The following is a 15,634-nucleotide window of genomic DNA, read 5'->3' on the forward strand; positions in this document are numbered from 1 at the left end:
ATGGGGTGTGTGCGTGAGTGTTGGTGGTGGTCAAAGGAACCGATGGTTCGCTATGGCAGCCTCACTTCTGCCAGTCTGCCGCAGGGCAGCTGTGGCTACAATAGTAGCTTACCACCACTGTGTGTGGAGTGAAAGAATAATGCACATCAATGTAAAGCGTTTTGAGTGTTTATGAAAAGCGCTACATGAAATCCATCTATTATTCTTATTATCATTATTATAATTATAATTACAACCATTTATGATTCAATTATGATTGCAACAGCAACAGATGTCAAAATTGTAATCAATTATCAATTACGTGATTACAATTATAATTGACCCCAACCCTGGTAAATACATCCATCAGTAGCCAAAGCGTTGATTAGCAGTTTTCATTTAAGTCTTTCCTTACCTGTTGTTTCTTTGCTTTGCTGTTATAAGACGGGGTTTTGTTCTGTTCCTTCATCAGCCTCTCCACCTCTTCCCTGATGCTCCACGTCAGGTCCCAATCTGGAGGAGCAGTTGAGAAGGTAGATGCAGGACCTGTCGTTCCACAAGCTCCACTTTTCACAAGAGTGGGTCCAAATTTTTCAGGCAACTTTGACTGGAATTCTAAATCATCCGCTTGGTTTATTCTTTCTGGGGAGTGGAGTTTCTTTTCTGTCAGAGGACTGTGATCAGAAAAACAGAAAGAAAATACTTTAGAAGCTTAAATAGTGTAGGAAATTAGAAATCAGCTACTATTAAAAAGTAACAAAACACTTTTTTCTGCTGAAAACAAATGTATGAAGTGTTGTTAATTGGTTCTAGTCCAACTCTTCACATTTTAAGTATTAAATTTTGTTTTATTTTGTTGGACAAATGTAACAGTGACTGCCCTCTATGAGTTAAAACCAAGCATTACAATCACATGTTACTATTGGGTCATTCCATGTATTTCACAAATGACCGTACACTTCGCTCTCAAAAGAATTCTGAAATTTTTACCAATTGTTCCGTGATTATTCAATAGGTTAAATTTTCGCTCATTCTTATTTTTCTTCCATTTTCACGTTCCAATAGTCAGAGTCAAAGTCAGCTTTATATCTCAGGAACTACATCACATAGGACAGTGTTTCTTAAATGGGGGTACGTGTACCCCTAGGGATACACAAGGGCACTACAGGGGGTACTTGAGAGAGAGAAAGTGGAAAATTAACAAATAAAGTTTCAGTTTTGATGCCACCCCAGGTGTGAAATGTAAAAAATTATAGAAATAAATCTATTCAGGAGCCATTAAATCAGTTTTTTTCAACCTTGGGGTCGGGACCCAATGTGGGGTCACCTGGAGTTTAAATGGGGTCGCCTGAAATTTCTGAGGAGTTAAAATAGATTTTGGAATTTTTTTAATTAGTATTCTTTAAAAAAAAATTACTAAACATAACAACACACAATCTTAAACAACTGTATATAATAATTTCACTTTGTGAAATATAAATCTAGTTCAACTAAAATGCAGTAAAAAAAATAAAATAAATTCTGAGCTTAAACATGATCAAAAACCAATTCTAGAAAAAAAAAATCTTTGGGCTCGCCACTTGTTGATATCAAAATGGGAAAAGTTTGTGAACCACTGCACTAAATACTGTTTATTTCAACGTATTTACAAAATGAGATTATTTAAAATGTGTGTTATTACTCGTTCATTCCATCATTATTCTATATAATTGTTTTAAAATTGTTTTCTAAGCAAAATATTGTAATTGGACAAAGGGGGTACTTGGATGCAGAGATAAGAGAAAGAGGGACTAGAGCTAAAAACGTTTGAGAACCACTGACATAGGAAACTGAAATTTGGTAAAGTAATACAGCTCCACCTACTTGTGGAAAACATATTAATAAATGATTATAAAACACAGAGCTAAGCTTCTGTAAAGGATTATCAATATCAACGAGTGGTGAAATAACCCAAAGTCGGGATCCAAAATAAAAATCAAAGTCACATGAAGAAAAATAGTTTTATATCCCAAGAAAGATTAAAGACATTCCCACATGCAGTTATGGGCCAATGAAAAAAGTTTTTACCTAAGAACCAATGCTTATATGTGACTAAATATTAGTGATGTGAACAGTCTATGAACATAGCTCTATGCTGATTAAATTACAGGAAGCTGAGGCATATATTAAGTAGTTTACTGAAGGCCCAAACATGTTCCAGACCCAAACGCCAACAAACATCTTTCCAATTCTGATGAGCTGACATGTCCACCAGATAGGATGTAGGTGGAGCTGTATTACTCTACCATATTTCAGTTTCCTATGTCATGTAGTTCCTGAGATAATAGAAAATGAAAATAAAATAAAAAAAAAAAAAAGCACGAAAATCGAGACACGCCCCCCTCACTAAAATATCCATATCTCAAAAATATTCACAGTGTGTCAATTGAATTAATAAGGAACAATTGGTAAAAAAAACTCTGAATTTTTTGAGACTGAAGTGCATGGGATTTCCTAAAAATTTTCAGACTTCAGATTTCCACAAATCATCTCACTCAGATTTGCGTAGAGAGATCTAATCGTAGCGTACGCTCACGTCAGAAAAACTGATAAATACCGAAGCCTGTGTGAATATGGTTGTGCGTACGAATGGTTGATAAATGAGGGCAAATGTCTGCAACGCCCCGAGAGTCGTTTTCATTTCAATAGACCACAGAAAAGTCTATTGAATCTGCAAATACTAAAACTTTATTTTTGTTCTGAAATGTTTCCTCACAGCCTGAAAAAGCAGATTGATGCTTTTTATTGTCAGAGAGCAAAAAACATGCTATGTCAGTGGTTCTCAACCTTTTCAGCCCACGACCCCCAAAAAAAGGTTCCAGAGACCACTGACCCCCACTGTAACTGAAGGTGGTTGAACACAGACATGAACATTGAAGAACAGTCATGTGGAGACAGGACCATCTATAAGGGGGAATAAAGGGGAGAGATTTTTGGGGTCCATCCATAAAGTCAGTAAAATGATGGTCCATTGTTCTATGAATCTGTGAAAACCATTTATTAATTTATTTATTTATTAATCTGATTAATATCCATTGTTATCCAGGAAGTTTAGTCCTTGTTTTAAGAAATATAATGGGTTAAAAGTGAGCAAAAGCTGTGGAAAAGATGGTGAAATGTTTTTTTAAAAACCACAGAAATTGGTTAAAAGCTGTAAATTAGAGTTAAAACAGACACTGTAAGTGGTATAAAAAAAAGGGTTCAAAGTGTCAATATTGGCTTAAATGTTGCAGAAATGTGGGAGAGGGTTGAGGTAATGTAACTTAAAAAGTAGGAACAATTAGTTGGAAAATAATGTGCATGACAAATCGTGAATGTGGTTAAATTGGCAAAAATAAGCATGAAATATGGTGATAAGAGGTTAAAAGTGACAATAATGGGTCAACATGTGTGACATTAGGTGAGAAAAGTGGGAGAAAGGGTTTATAAATGCTGAAAATATCTTGAAAGAAGAAAAAAAGTTCAGAAAAGGCATTGGAATTTGATGGAGAAGAAGCAGAAATGGGAGAAATGTAGCAAAAATGCATTAAAAGAAGCAAAATGTGGCAAGAAAAGGTGATGAAATTAGGTTGAAATATGGAAAGTTTGGTGCAGAAAAAGGGCAAAAATGGGCTAAAATTGTAAAAAAAATAAATAAATATATATATATATTCTTAGTTACTTGAAGGCATCTGGCGACCCCTCACAGTGTCTCATGACCCCAAATGGGGTCCTGACTTCAAGATTGAGAACCCCTGTGCTACACCTTTAAAGTGCATTAATAATTCTCACCAAACAGGCTGCAGAGTGAAGCCTCTCATTCTGTCGTCGTCTGCTCTGATGGGCCTCATCAGCTCCTCTGCAGTAGGAAGCTCTAAAAACACATGTGCATGGAGCAGCAGTGAATTCCTCCGACATACAATCCTACATATCTGCATTATCTGACTTTCTCTGACCTGAATCATTTGTGGAAGAAGGTTTGTGGGTGTGTGCTGCCTGCTGAGAAGAAGAGAGCGTCCCAGGTCTGCTGGATCGCCCTCCTCCTCCTCCTCCTCCTTCATCCAAAGACAAATAGGAGTCAGCAGAGCACTCCACGACATGAAGCTGTCTGTAGGCCTCCTGAAGAGCGTCCATCTCTGATGCTCCACTTTGCACGTAGGACTGGGCTTCACACAGAAATAAGAGCAGTGAGGCTCACAACAGAGGACGGCTTTAAGATTCTAACATTTCTCTGTCAGATACAGACACATGACATTCATACGACTTGTCCTCATGCAGAGATGAAAAGTAAGGGATTAAGTACTCACGTTACTGTAACTGAGTTACTATTATGGGTATTTGTTCTAAATTATTAATTTTACTTTCATTTAATAACATTTTGATTAAACGTAATGTTTTAATGATTAAAACAGCATTGAATGGAGGTTATCTTCTCAGTTTTAAAGTTAAGAAATGTAGCTTTACTTAGAGCCAGATCATTTTTTTAAATTTTTAATTTAATTAATTGGAGTTATTATTTTTTTTAAATAATTGTAAATTTTGACAATCCTTTTATTTTATACAGATGCCTTTGTGGGAAATAAATGAAGTTCTAATTGTGCAAGATTTGATCTCTTTGTTTTTAAGTTTCTACATCGTATTCACAAAGCGTCTCAGAGTCCCTCAGAGAGCTCCTAATGTAGCCTAAACATTCCTAGCAAGGAATCTTAGCTTAAAAGAGATTCAGTAACTTTCTGAGAGCAACTCTGAGCAAGAAGTTGACAGAAATGTTTATCTTAGTGAGGAGGTGTGGTTGACCCCATTGTTATGTATGATGCAGTCTGATAAGAGCTGTGATTGGTTGTTAGAGAAAGGAAAAAAACAAAAGGAAATGTGCTCCTAGTAATAAAATCAACTGATCATACATGGACTGCATTAGGAAATGTGTAATCATGAAATGAATTTATTTCAGCAACAGTAAATCATTTGTACACAGCTTAAAATGATTGAACCTCATTCACATGCTGATCATAATACTGATTTACTTATTGCTGTTAACTGTACACGTTGGTAATTTTACCGCTTTATGTATTTCATATTAATGGTGGAGCAGACACAGCTGTCAGTGATTCCTGTGATTGCTGGAGCTCTTTTAAAAAGTGAAATACAAGAGTATTAAGTGGGAAACTGGGTCCTGATCACGGCACAAGGGACGAGGCATATCAAAGTGAGGGCGTAGATTACAGCACACAAACAAGGGAGCGAACAAATCATGCAGCAATACAAGGCTGATATTAAGTTACGCTGTGTGAGAAAAGTCACAATCAGAATAGTTTCATTGCCAGTTAGAGTTTAAAACAATACAAGGAATGTGACTCTGTGGATGGTGCAAAAAAACAAACCAGAAACCCTATAATAATAAGAAGAAGAAAACATCCCCCACCAGATTGGTTCTCATTATAACTGACAACCTTTTCCTAAATGTCCTAAATCTAAGAATTTAGATGTTTACACAAGAAAATATTTTCGCATCACAATATAAAATTACTAACTATCTTAAACGATTTCTAAGAGAAGCTGTCCCCTTTGAAGATACCTCGAACAGAGTAAAGAAAAACGAAACAAGGGCAATAACTCCAGAAAAAATAATTGCGCACTTCTCATTTTTGAACTCCATCAAGGTATTGATACCCTGAAGCCTCACACCAAATTTGGTTATTCTATTTTAAACAGTTTCTGAGAAAAGCTGTTCCCTTTAACTCGGACGGACACACGTACAGATGGACGGAGCTCAAACCTATATCTCCCTCCCACATTTTGTGATGGGGGATAATAATAATAATAATAATAATAATAATAATAATAATAATAATAATAATAATAATAATAATAATAATAATAATAATAATGAAAATAAATATGAGCTGGTAGCATCTTTTTAAGTCACTGTTAAACATAAATAAACTATTTTTAAACTAAGTTTAAGACACTATTAGGCTTCTTAAACGTCCTCCTAACAGTTTTACACCTTAGGACCTGAGATGCTTTGTGAATTACTTTTATCCTATCAAGGAAAAATTCGAAGAAAAAATCTTAAAATTTCAGGAATTCTAAGATTTTTCTAAGCGCTAGTTAGTTAGCAATTAAAGCATTGCAATTAGCAATGTTTTGACTTGTACTTGAGTATTTTATGTGTGACTTACTTGTGCTTGTACTTGTCTACATTTCAATCAAGTAACAGTACATTTACTTGAGTAGGACACATCAGTACTCTTTATCTTTTAATAATAACAATAATATACTGTTATACTGCCTGGTACTGGTTTTTGTTTTCCCTGACCTTTGTCCAGTGGAGTGTCTGATCTCTTTCCTTCTCCCACCGTGTTGTCGAAAGAATCATACAGAGGAACTGCAAAATATTTGTAGTGAATAAACGTCTCCAGTGAGCAAAGACGTTCATGGCTCTTTCTAATATGTGACCGTCTTACCTTTGGGAAGATTTGGAGATATTGGAGCCATCTGAAAAACCAAAGAAGTAGTCATTTATTGCAGCAGAAGGATGGCAGCTACTATTATTTCACCTTTCAAACATGACACAGCTTTGAAAAAACATGAGCATTGCTTCACAGGTTGATGATAACACAGGCTAACGACACTTTAAACTCAAACACAAGCATTGCAGATTCTATTTTTTTAATACATTAAAAACATATACTTACTCCTGAACAGGTTGATAGCTTTTAATTATCATTTTCATTAGGCTGCAACCATTTAATTTAATTCATTGAATATCTTACATAACACAGCGTCTAAACAAAATGAATCCTGAATTCTCGGCTCTATGTCCTAGATGAGATTGGGTCTCTTATTCATATGTATTGGTCATGTTCCCATTTACAGTAAATTAATTTTGAAAAACTGTTCAAGGTCCTATTACATGCAAATCAACTTTTTTTGAGCTTTTAACCTTGTTACAATGTTAATTCCTTATCAAAAACACCCCCAAAGTATTATTGGGATTCCTTCTTGCATCTCTGAGAAATCCTCCATAATCCTGCTCTCTGAGCTGCTTCTCTGCCTCTTCTGAGAAACGAGCGGTTCAAATTCTAGTGACGTCACTAGAATTCTGAACCGTCCCCTCCAGGAAGTGAACATACACGCCCATTCTCTCTGGTGCTTGAAGCATGCAAGCAGCCGAAGAACATCTGTTTGGATGGTCATTGTTCTGCACAGGGTCTTTGTTTTTGTACTAAAAGATAATGTCTGGTAACCGAAAACGCGCGTTCGACTGCGAAAGTCCTCGGAATGTGTTCAAACTTCCTAAAAAAGAGTTTACTCGCCAGAAGTGGTTGGAATTTATCTCTGGGAGCACGCAACACACCATCCAGCATCCGTTAGTCTGTGACCGTCACTTTACAGAAGACTGCTTGATGAACCTTGGCCAGTTCCAAAGTGAATTGTACAGTTAATTATATCTTCAAACCAGAACGATTCCCACAATAAAACCCACTAATGGAGAGGACACAGCCATAAGTAAAATAAACCTCTAGTGAAATGCTAGCCATACTCACTTCTTTGTCTTTATATCTGAAATACATTCTCTGGAACTGTTTACAAAGTTTTGTGGGCGTGTCTGTTGCCCATGCTGTCGGGGATCTAGGGCTACGTCATGAAATGGGAGGCACTCACACGGGGAGAAGCGGCGCTCTGAGAAACCGTGTGTCTCAACTTTCGGGTGGAAAGAAAATAAGTCATATTTCTTAAGAAATTAGTATTTTATTTTGCAAAATGTAAAATATTACCCATATGTGGCTGTAGTTGATTTTGGAAGATCTTAATATAGCATGATAAAGGACCTTTAAGAACATGATTGGGAAAGTAATTGATTCTGTGTTCCGTTTAAATCATCTATGTTACCTTTAGGTTTTAGATATAATTTCAGATGTGTTAAAATGGCTTTAATAGCTGCACTTAAGTGTATTGTCCTAAAATGGAAAAGAGTTGCATCTCCATGCTATAATATGTGATTGAATGAACTGTCGTCTTATAATGCACCAGAGAAAATATTGTAAAACTTAAAGAAAACTGAGGGAGCTTTTGATGAGGAATTATGCATAAGAATGAGGTAAACTGAACTATTTTTTTTATTTAATGTATATGCATATTATCTCTGTCTCTATTTTATTTGTTTGTTTTTTGTTTTATTATTGATTCTTCCTGTTGATATGTAGGGGATAAGGGAAGGGAGGGTGGTGGATTATGACATTTTCAGAACATGATTTTTTTCTGTAAATACCTCTATAATTAATAAGATGACTGGATGGAAAAAAAGATTGAAGAAGCAGGAAAAAGGATTATGTGACGACAAACCTCTGTAGGAAATTTGACTTCCTCATCATCAAAATCCTCGCTGTAGTGTGGAGAGCCTGCAGAGACACTGAAGTGTTAGGACGACACAAAGGAAGACGAAGGAAAGAGGATCTCAATATTCAGACATTTTACCTGGAGATTCTCTGCTGCTCTCTGAGACTCTGGCCTTAGTTTGGGATGCATCGTTATTATCCACCGCTTCCTCTACTTCCCTGGAGACAAAATTCATCATCAGTACAACATTTAAAATTATTATTATTTTTTTAATCAGTCACTAAAAAGGTCTATAAAATGTCAGTACTTTATAACAGACCAAAATAATGCAAAAATGAATACGTCAGTGTCAAAGATAAACGATGGAATTAATATCAACAACTTTCCTACCCATCGTTATTGGTTAAAGGTGCAGTCCGCAACTCTCAGATCCCCCTCTTCCCCTCCCATGCTCTCTTGCCCTGCCTCCAAACTTTCCAAAGTCCCTCCCTCAGAGGAGCTAACAAGCTAACGTTAGCCCAACAGTAACATCACAGTAATATAACATGCTCTGTTAAAAGCATATTACTGCAGTGCTTCTCTCTCTCAATGCGCACACACCTCAGCAGCAGCAGCAACAACACAGTGTCACACTTACAGCAACCTAGACAGAGGCTGCTGCGCACACATGAATAACACATGCACCACAGAGTTCTAGTGTAACAATTACACATCAAACATAATGTAAATCAAGCAGCAGTAATTAACTTTTTAGCAGAAAAGTTGCTAATTCCATCTTCTACTCCTCCAGACCATATACTGTAAAAAAGACAGTGCTCCAGTTCCGGGAAAGGGGCGGGGACTGTGAGCAACAGCTGTCAGACAGTCCATTAAACACATTCCTGGTGCTAATTGGTTCTTTTTGCTCGGTTGCGGTGCATTCTGGCAATCTGCCAAAGGCTGCAGGAGCAGCAGGGGGCGGGGCTCAATGAGCCTGTTTTTTTCCACACAAACTACTGGTTTCATGTAAGGCTGTCCTTATATAGTGACAGCTTTAGCAAATATGATAAACAGTCACTTTTATAAGAACTGCAGACTGCACCTTTAATGCGATGAAGCTGCATCTTTACCTGACGTTAGTAGAACTTGTTGAATCCAGCTCTCGATTCAGCTTGGAATAATCTATCGTTGATGAAGCTTCCGCCTCAAGCTTAGCAAAGAACTTTGCTTTCTCTTCCTCTTCCTCCCGAGTGTCTGAACCCACATTGGTCAAAGTCAGAGCTAGTCCTGATAGCGACTCTATCATTAAAACAAAACACCAAGGATTAAAAAACAACACACTTCCTTTGTAGATGAGCCAAAAATCAGTGGTAAAAAAAATAAAAGTTTCTAAAGGTCCCACAATCTGTGCATATATCCCCTCTAACATTGTGGACTGAGTCTGCAGCTGTTTGCTTTGACTGTGAGTGACTCTACAGTGCATACAGAAGCATGTGTACAACACTTTCCAACTGGGAATAATAACAGGACCATAATAAGAGTAATTAGAGAGCTGCTCTTTTCTCCAGTAATGTGGACAGACTGCTGTGCCTCAGCAGCTGAATGAAAAAGAGCAATATTTTGATTTGAAGGTTCATATTTATTCTGCTGACATTGACATTTTCTCAACTTATTGGCTAGATTATTTGTGCACTTTATCATATTGGAGTACCTTAGTTATTTTTCTAAACAAGTAGTGCTTTTGGTAACAAAGCCCTGAACCTTTAAAGCCAGCATTGTTCACATGCTGCATTTTTTAGTGTTTTTCTTTTTGAAAACAAATGTGATCACACATTTCACCTTACAGCTACCGGGACGATCCTTAACTTTTTAAACTTTGCCTGTATTTCATCCACATATATTTAATCAATATTTGTGTATATTTGTGCAATATTTCAGTGGTGGTTACAATGCCTTCAATGTGTTGCAATGGTTATTTGATTCACGTGATTTTATGGCAGCATGTAATACCTGCAATATTTATGTTTGCACAGGCATTTTATTTTCACATAATCTGTTCAGATCAGTGTTTAAACTGATACAATAGGATAAATTATTATTTCTTATTTTTGTGCATTGTCAGTAACTCAGGGTGATTTATCCCTAATGTTCTCTCTTACAGTTGTTACAATGCCGTCATTATGTTGTCATGGTTACTTTGAGACTTCTACACAATAGTTTAAATGAAAAGAAACTTGTTGCACTTTATTTTATGACAGCGTGTAACACTGCATTTTCTTTTTTTCAGTGAAAATGTGCAAAAACACTAATAACAAATAATAAATAGGATGTTTTGAAGCAAACAGTTTTGACTCAATTTGTCCTCTGAATGATCAATATCTACTGATGAACACATACATCTGATTTTTCATCTCTACGTTTAATTTTTAATGTTAACTGTGTAGAATATCGCAATACATCGTGATAAATCATGATAATATTGTATCGTGACCCAAGTATCGTGATACGTATCGTATTGCAACATCCTTGCCAATACTCACCCCTACTAAAAACTGTGGCTTTCTACAGAAAAACTAGAATATAGAATAGAACAGGTAACACTCCATTTGTAACACTCCATTTGTTTTATTACAGGCGATATCCTGGACTCACCTTCAGTATCCAGAGTGTGTTTGAAGAGGAAGCCTGATTCTGGTCCATCATCCTTCAAACAAGCCAGTCCTGGACCCTCATCCTCCTCTTGAATGGGTTGAGACGTCCCCAGAGACTTTCTAAACGTCATGGACCCTGACACTTCTGGCACGATAAAAAAAGGAGTTACAAAAAGAAGGTGGCGGCATTGAACCAACAACCATCACACTGAGCGGAGAATGAGATTACCTGCAGTATACACAATGGATTAAATCAGATTATAAATCATACATCTACTACACTATATGGAAATGCTCATCTACAGGTTTATATTGCATCAACATACTTTTATGGTGTCCCAACATCTAAAACTGTGAATTAAAACTATGTAAACATAATAAAGGACAAACTAAAATGTAAAAGTATCACTACTATACACAGCTAGTTTCTACGATAGTCTACATTTGATCCTTCTGAAGATGGTGAATTAACTCAGGGGTGCTCAACCTTGGGGTCGCAAGACACTAGGTGGGGTCGCCAGATGCCTTCAAAAAACAAGAATATTTTCGGAACAATTTCAGTCTATTTTTGCTCCTTTTCTGCGACGACAACAAACTTGCCAAATTTTATCCTATTTTCATCACTTTTTCTTGCCATATTTTTGCTCCTTTTAATGCATTTTTGCTAAATTACTCCAATTTCTGCTACTTCTCCTTCACATTTCAATGACTTCTCTGCAAATTGTTTTCCATTTTCAAGACATTTTTGGCATGTATAAACCCTTTCCACCACTTTTCCACCTAATGTCACATATGTTGACCCATTATTGTCAATTTTAACCTAATTTACCATATTTCAAGCTTATTTTTGTCAATTTAACCACATTCATTTGTTGTGCCCATTATTTACCAATTTAAACTAGATGTTCCAACTAATTGTTGCAATATCGACACTTATAACCCCTTTTACCACTTTTTCTGTACGTTTTTGGTCATTTTATCTTTTAACCAATTTCTGTGGTTTTCAAAATACCATTTCACAACATTTTCCACAACTTTTGGTCACTTTAAACCCATTTTATTTCTGATTAAAACAAGTATTTACATATTTAAGATGACTATACATTATGGAACAAATAATACTAAACTTCCTGGATAACAGTGGATATTATTCAGACCAATAAATAAATGTGGTTATCACAGATTCATAAAACAATGGACCATCATTTTACTGACTTTATGGATTAATATCTCCCTTTTATTCCCCCCTATAGATGGCCCTGTCTCCACATGACTGGAATGCTTAGATTCTAAACTTTTAACCCAAAGGTGAAGCCAGGCTCATAAAGACAGGGATCAGGAGGACTACAGGAATGCTAAGGCGCTAAGCTAGCTATATTACCATCTTCACTGTCTGTGTTGGCTGATGAAGAACCAGTAGTTTCATCACTTCTCCTTCTTGCTGAGCCACAGCGCTGGTTTCCCTGATTGTCTGTGCTCAGACTGATCGAGGAGTCTTTCTGTCTGTTCACTACACAGGAACCTTCTGGGTCTGGGTCTGACCCTGAGCTGTGATCTGAAGCCTCACGGCTAGCTTTGGGTACAGGGTTATCAGCAGCTTCACACAGCAGGAGGGAGGAGAGGGCAGATTTAAACCACATGCATTATTCCTTTGGTTATCTTGTAAAATGTCTGTAGACTTATTTTAAAACGTTAGGTACAATTTAAACAAGTTCTCTTAATTACCCGTTTCATAGGTTATAGAATAATGAGCTGAGTGAATTCATATTGTAGGTGAAACATCAACCTTCTGAAACTTTACCTTCAAACCTACTTAGAATAAAACCAGACTAATCCTAAAAATAAGTACTTATAATTCTACTAAATGAAATATCAATTGTTCACAATATCAAGAAAATGTAAGTGAATATAAGTTTAAGGTCACCTAATACTGGGATATAGTCTATATCATATGTAACTTATACAGTATGTGGAAGTACAAACTAAGGCACATTTATGTTGAAATTGCCCTTTTCCTGCATAAAAGCTGTGGCCCACTTCAGATTAAACTGGCCCCTGAACTAAAATGAGTTTGACACCGCTGCTTTAAACTGGAATAAACCGCTACAGTCAATCCAATCAGCTGAAGCTTTACTTTGTGAGGAGGAAGAAAGAAACTTTCTGAATAAACTGACTAGGTCCTATTCTGTGATCTGCACCAAAACCTGCCTTAATTTTAGACACGTTGATCCCAAATACCTGTTCTATTTCATCCTTACTGACCGCCAGAGGCAGTGCTTAAAGCACTGGATGTTCCATCTCGCGCATGCGCAGGTCGAGTAATTATATCAACAAAGTCACCTGTGACCCCTGGATGACCCGGAGAGTCTATATCTACCGGTGTCATCAGGTGATCTGTTCCTTCTATCTTCTCGCGATTGCGGATAACGATAGCAGGTCGGTTGTTGCTATTCACAGCTTGTCGCTTGTAGCTTCGGAACCGTAAGGTTGGCGCCTCAAGTGTTCTCGTCCGCTAGAAGCTGCGACTCGCTGTTTTTCCTTAAGTGGGGCTGGGACTTAGTGACCAGTTTACCAGGGGCTGCCTGAGGTGGTGAGTACTGTACACTTTGATGTCATCGGCGGTGTTTCGCCTTGTGATTGTGTGCTGGTTCAGACTCGGTAGCTCCGCGGCTACGCCGCTGTCTCTTTTCAGTGATTAAATGGCTACGGTTAATCTGCTGTGTTGTATGCTGCTCTGTTAGCATCGTTAGCGGACCTCCCAGCATGTTGCTGCTAAGCGGCGGCCGGTGTTTGAGTGTGTCATTGCCGCGCAGTGTGCACGCTGCGTTTGTGGTGTTGCTCCAGTTAGATTCACTGGGAGCACAGTTAGATCACTCCAGGCCGGTGCGCGCGCTGGCCTGAGTGAAGTTCCTTCATTGAAGCCGCTGCGGCTCGGCGGTTATCAATATAACTATTATTAATTTAATTATTATTGTATATAATTAATATAATTATCATAATAACTATTATTCATAATAGTTGTTATTCATATAATAATAATTTGTTTAATTATTATTTATATAATATTATTAATAAAATATTAATTAATATTGGGAAGAATTGGAGAAGAATGGACTGCCATTTTTGTATCTCCTGCATGGCCTCCCTTCAGGCAGATGACGGTCACGATCAGTGTCCTGCTTGCCTGGGCATTGACCACCTAAGAGAGGGGGTGCATGAACTGCAGTTTTATGCCTCGTGCACTGCGACTCTCCAGGTTGGCTGAGGGCACAATAGACCTGCCCTCTTCAGGTAGAGCCACCGGCGTTGCTAAGCGTGCCGGCACAGCGTCTGCCGATCCTCCTCGGAAGACTGATGCTCTGGCTAATAAGGTGGATGCTCTCACCACCGAGTTTGCTCAGATTAAGGCCATCTTGCTAAACCTACAGGCAGAGCCCGGTGCGTCAGCCTTCGCGGCTAACCCTGTTGCAGGTCCATCCCACCTTCAGGAGGAGGATGCGCTGTCCACGGCAGCATCATGTACCCTGTTTGGTGACGCTGACGGGGATGGGCATGGGGAGCTTGCCTCACAGGCTTCTCATGCATTTTCAGAGGGTTCTAGTAGGACCTCTTCTCTAGGTTCAGAGTCCAGCCGTGGCACTGTGCAGCTGGCAATGCGCGCGGCCTTGGCACGCCTTGGGTTGGATGAAGCCCCGGTCCCTACCCGAACGGCAAATGCTTTTTTCAGGCAGGCCCCCCAACACCTCGGCCTTTGTGGTGCCTCCCTCTGACCCGTACATGGCGGAGCTCCACAGATGCTGGCCTGACTCGAGGGTTCTCTCCCATCAAACAAGCGATGGCAGGGCTCTGACAGCCATGCATGATGCTGGCAGCTATGGCTTGGAACAGCTAGCTCCAGTAGAGCCTGCCATTGCAGCCCTGATAGTTTCCCCAGATGAGGCTGTGAGACCGGATGCACGCTGCCCCCGGCCTCAGTGCAGATTGACTGACGATCTTCTGACTCGCAGTTATAACATTGCTGCCCGAATAGGACGGTTAGGTAATTCTCTGTCACACCTGGTACTGGCTTTGTCGAGTACCTTGCAGGATTCCGGGGGGGAGCCTGCAGCTCAGTCCCTCAGCGATGCCTCATTGCAGACAGTCGCGTTTATGACCAGGGTGCTAGGCAGGCTAATGTCAACGATAACGCTGGCTCGGCGCCAGGTCTGCCCCGCACAGTCCCCTCTATCTGAGCCATGTCGCAGAACACTGGACCTTTGGCCCAGCGGCATTGCAGGCCTTGGAGCGTAGCGTGCAGGTTGGCCAAGCAAGGCAGCAGTTTGCCAGTTTGCGCCAGGCTCCCCCTGCCCCTCCTAGGCAGGGACATTTGGCCCTCCTAGGCAGGGACATTTGGCAGGTATGGGTGCAGATCGCCCATACCTACGGCCGACTGCTCGTCCGTCTGGGCAGCCCAGGGGCCTGCACATCACAGTGCCAGGAAATCGGCAACACCGTGCAGCCACACGTCCATCTGCTCAGGGGCCAAGGGGTTCTGCACCAAGTCGCCACGCCCCCAGAGCCCCAAGGGGCAAGGGGGGCGGAACCTGAACCTCAGGGGCCGGTCGTTGGACTCTTTTCCCAAGAGCAGCTCCTCTGCTGGGAAGAGCAGACCACAGACCCTTGGG

The 15,634-nt window shown here is 39.2% G+C and overlaps 1 protein-coding gene across 5 annotated transcripts in view; it reads right to left on the bottom strand.

Annotated features, from left to right (window-relative positions):
• The window catches only part of cep162 (centrosomal protein 162), a 53,991-nt gene that overhangs the window by 21,149 nt on the left and 17,208 nt on the right, over window positions 1-15,634 (bottom strand). For 3 of the 5 annotated variants that reach the window (XM_028471669.1, XM_028471667.1, XM_028471666.1), the window contains exons 5-13: window positions 10,972-11,115; window positions 9,450-9,618; window positions 8,479-8,558; window positions 8,347-8,402; window positions 6,465-6,495; window positions 6,317-6,385; window positions 3,954-4,163; window positions 3,790-3,871; window positions 395-653 (exon numbers count right to left, since the gene is read on the bottom strand). In XM_028471669.1, the coding sequence (XP_028327470.1) occupies window positions 395-653; window positions 3,790-3,871; window positions 3,954-4,163; window positions 6,317-6,385; window positions 6,465-6,495; window positions 8,347-8,402; window positions 8,479-8,558; window positions 9,450-9,618; window positions 10,972-11,115 (1,100 nt within the window). Of the gene's footprint in view, window positions 1-394; window positions 654-3,789; window positions 3,872-3,953; window positions 4,164-6,316; window positions 6,386-6,464; window positions 6,496-8,346; window positions 8,403-8,478; window positions 8,559-9,449; window positions 9,619-10,971; window positions 11,116-15,634 lie in introns of those variants that run through there. The other 2 variants (XM_028471668.1, XM_028471670.1) reach the window with 2 other exon arrangements.

This window comes from Gouania willdenowi, chromosome 16, assembly GCF_900634775.1.
Source record: "Gouania willdenowi chromosome 16, fGouWil2.1, whole genome shotgun sequence".
Taxonomy (NCBI): domain Eukaryota; kingdom Metazoa; phylum Chordata; class Actinopteri; order Blenniiformes; family Gobiesocidae; genus Gouania; species Gouania willdenowi.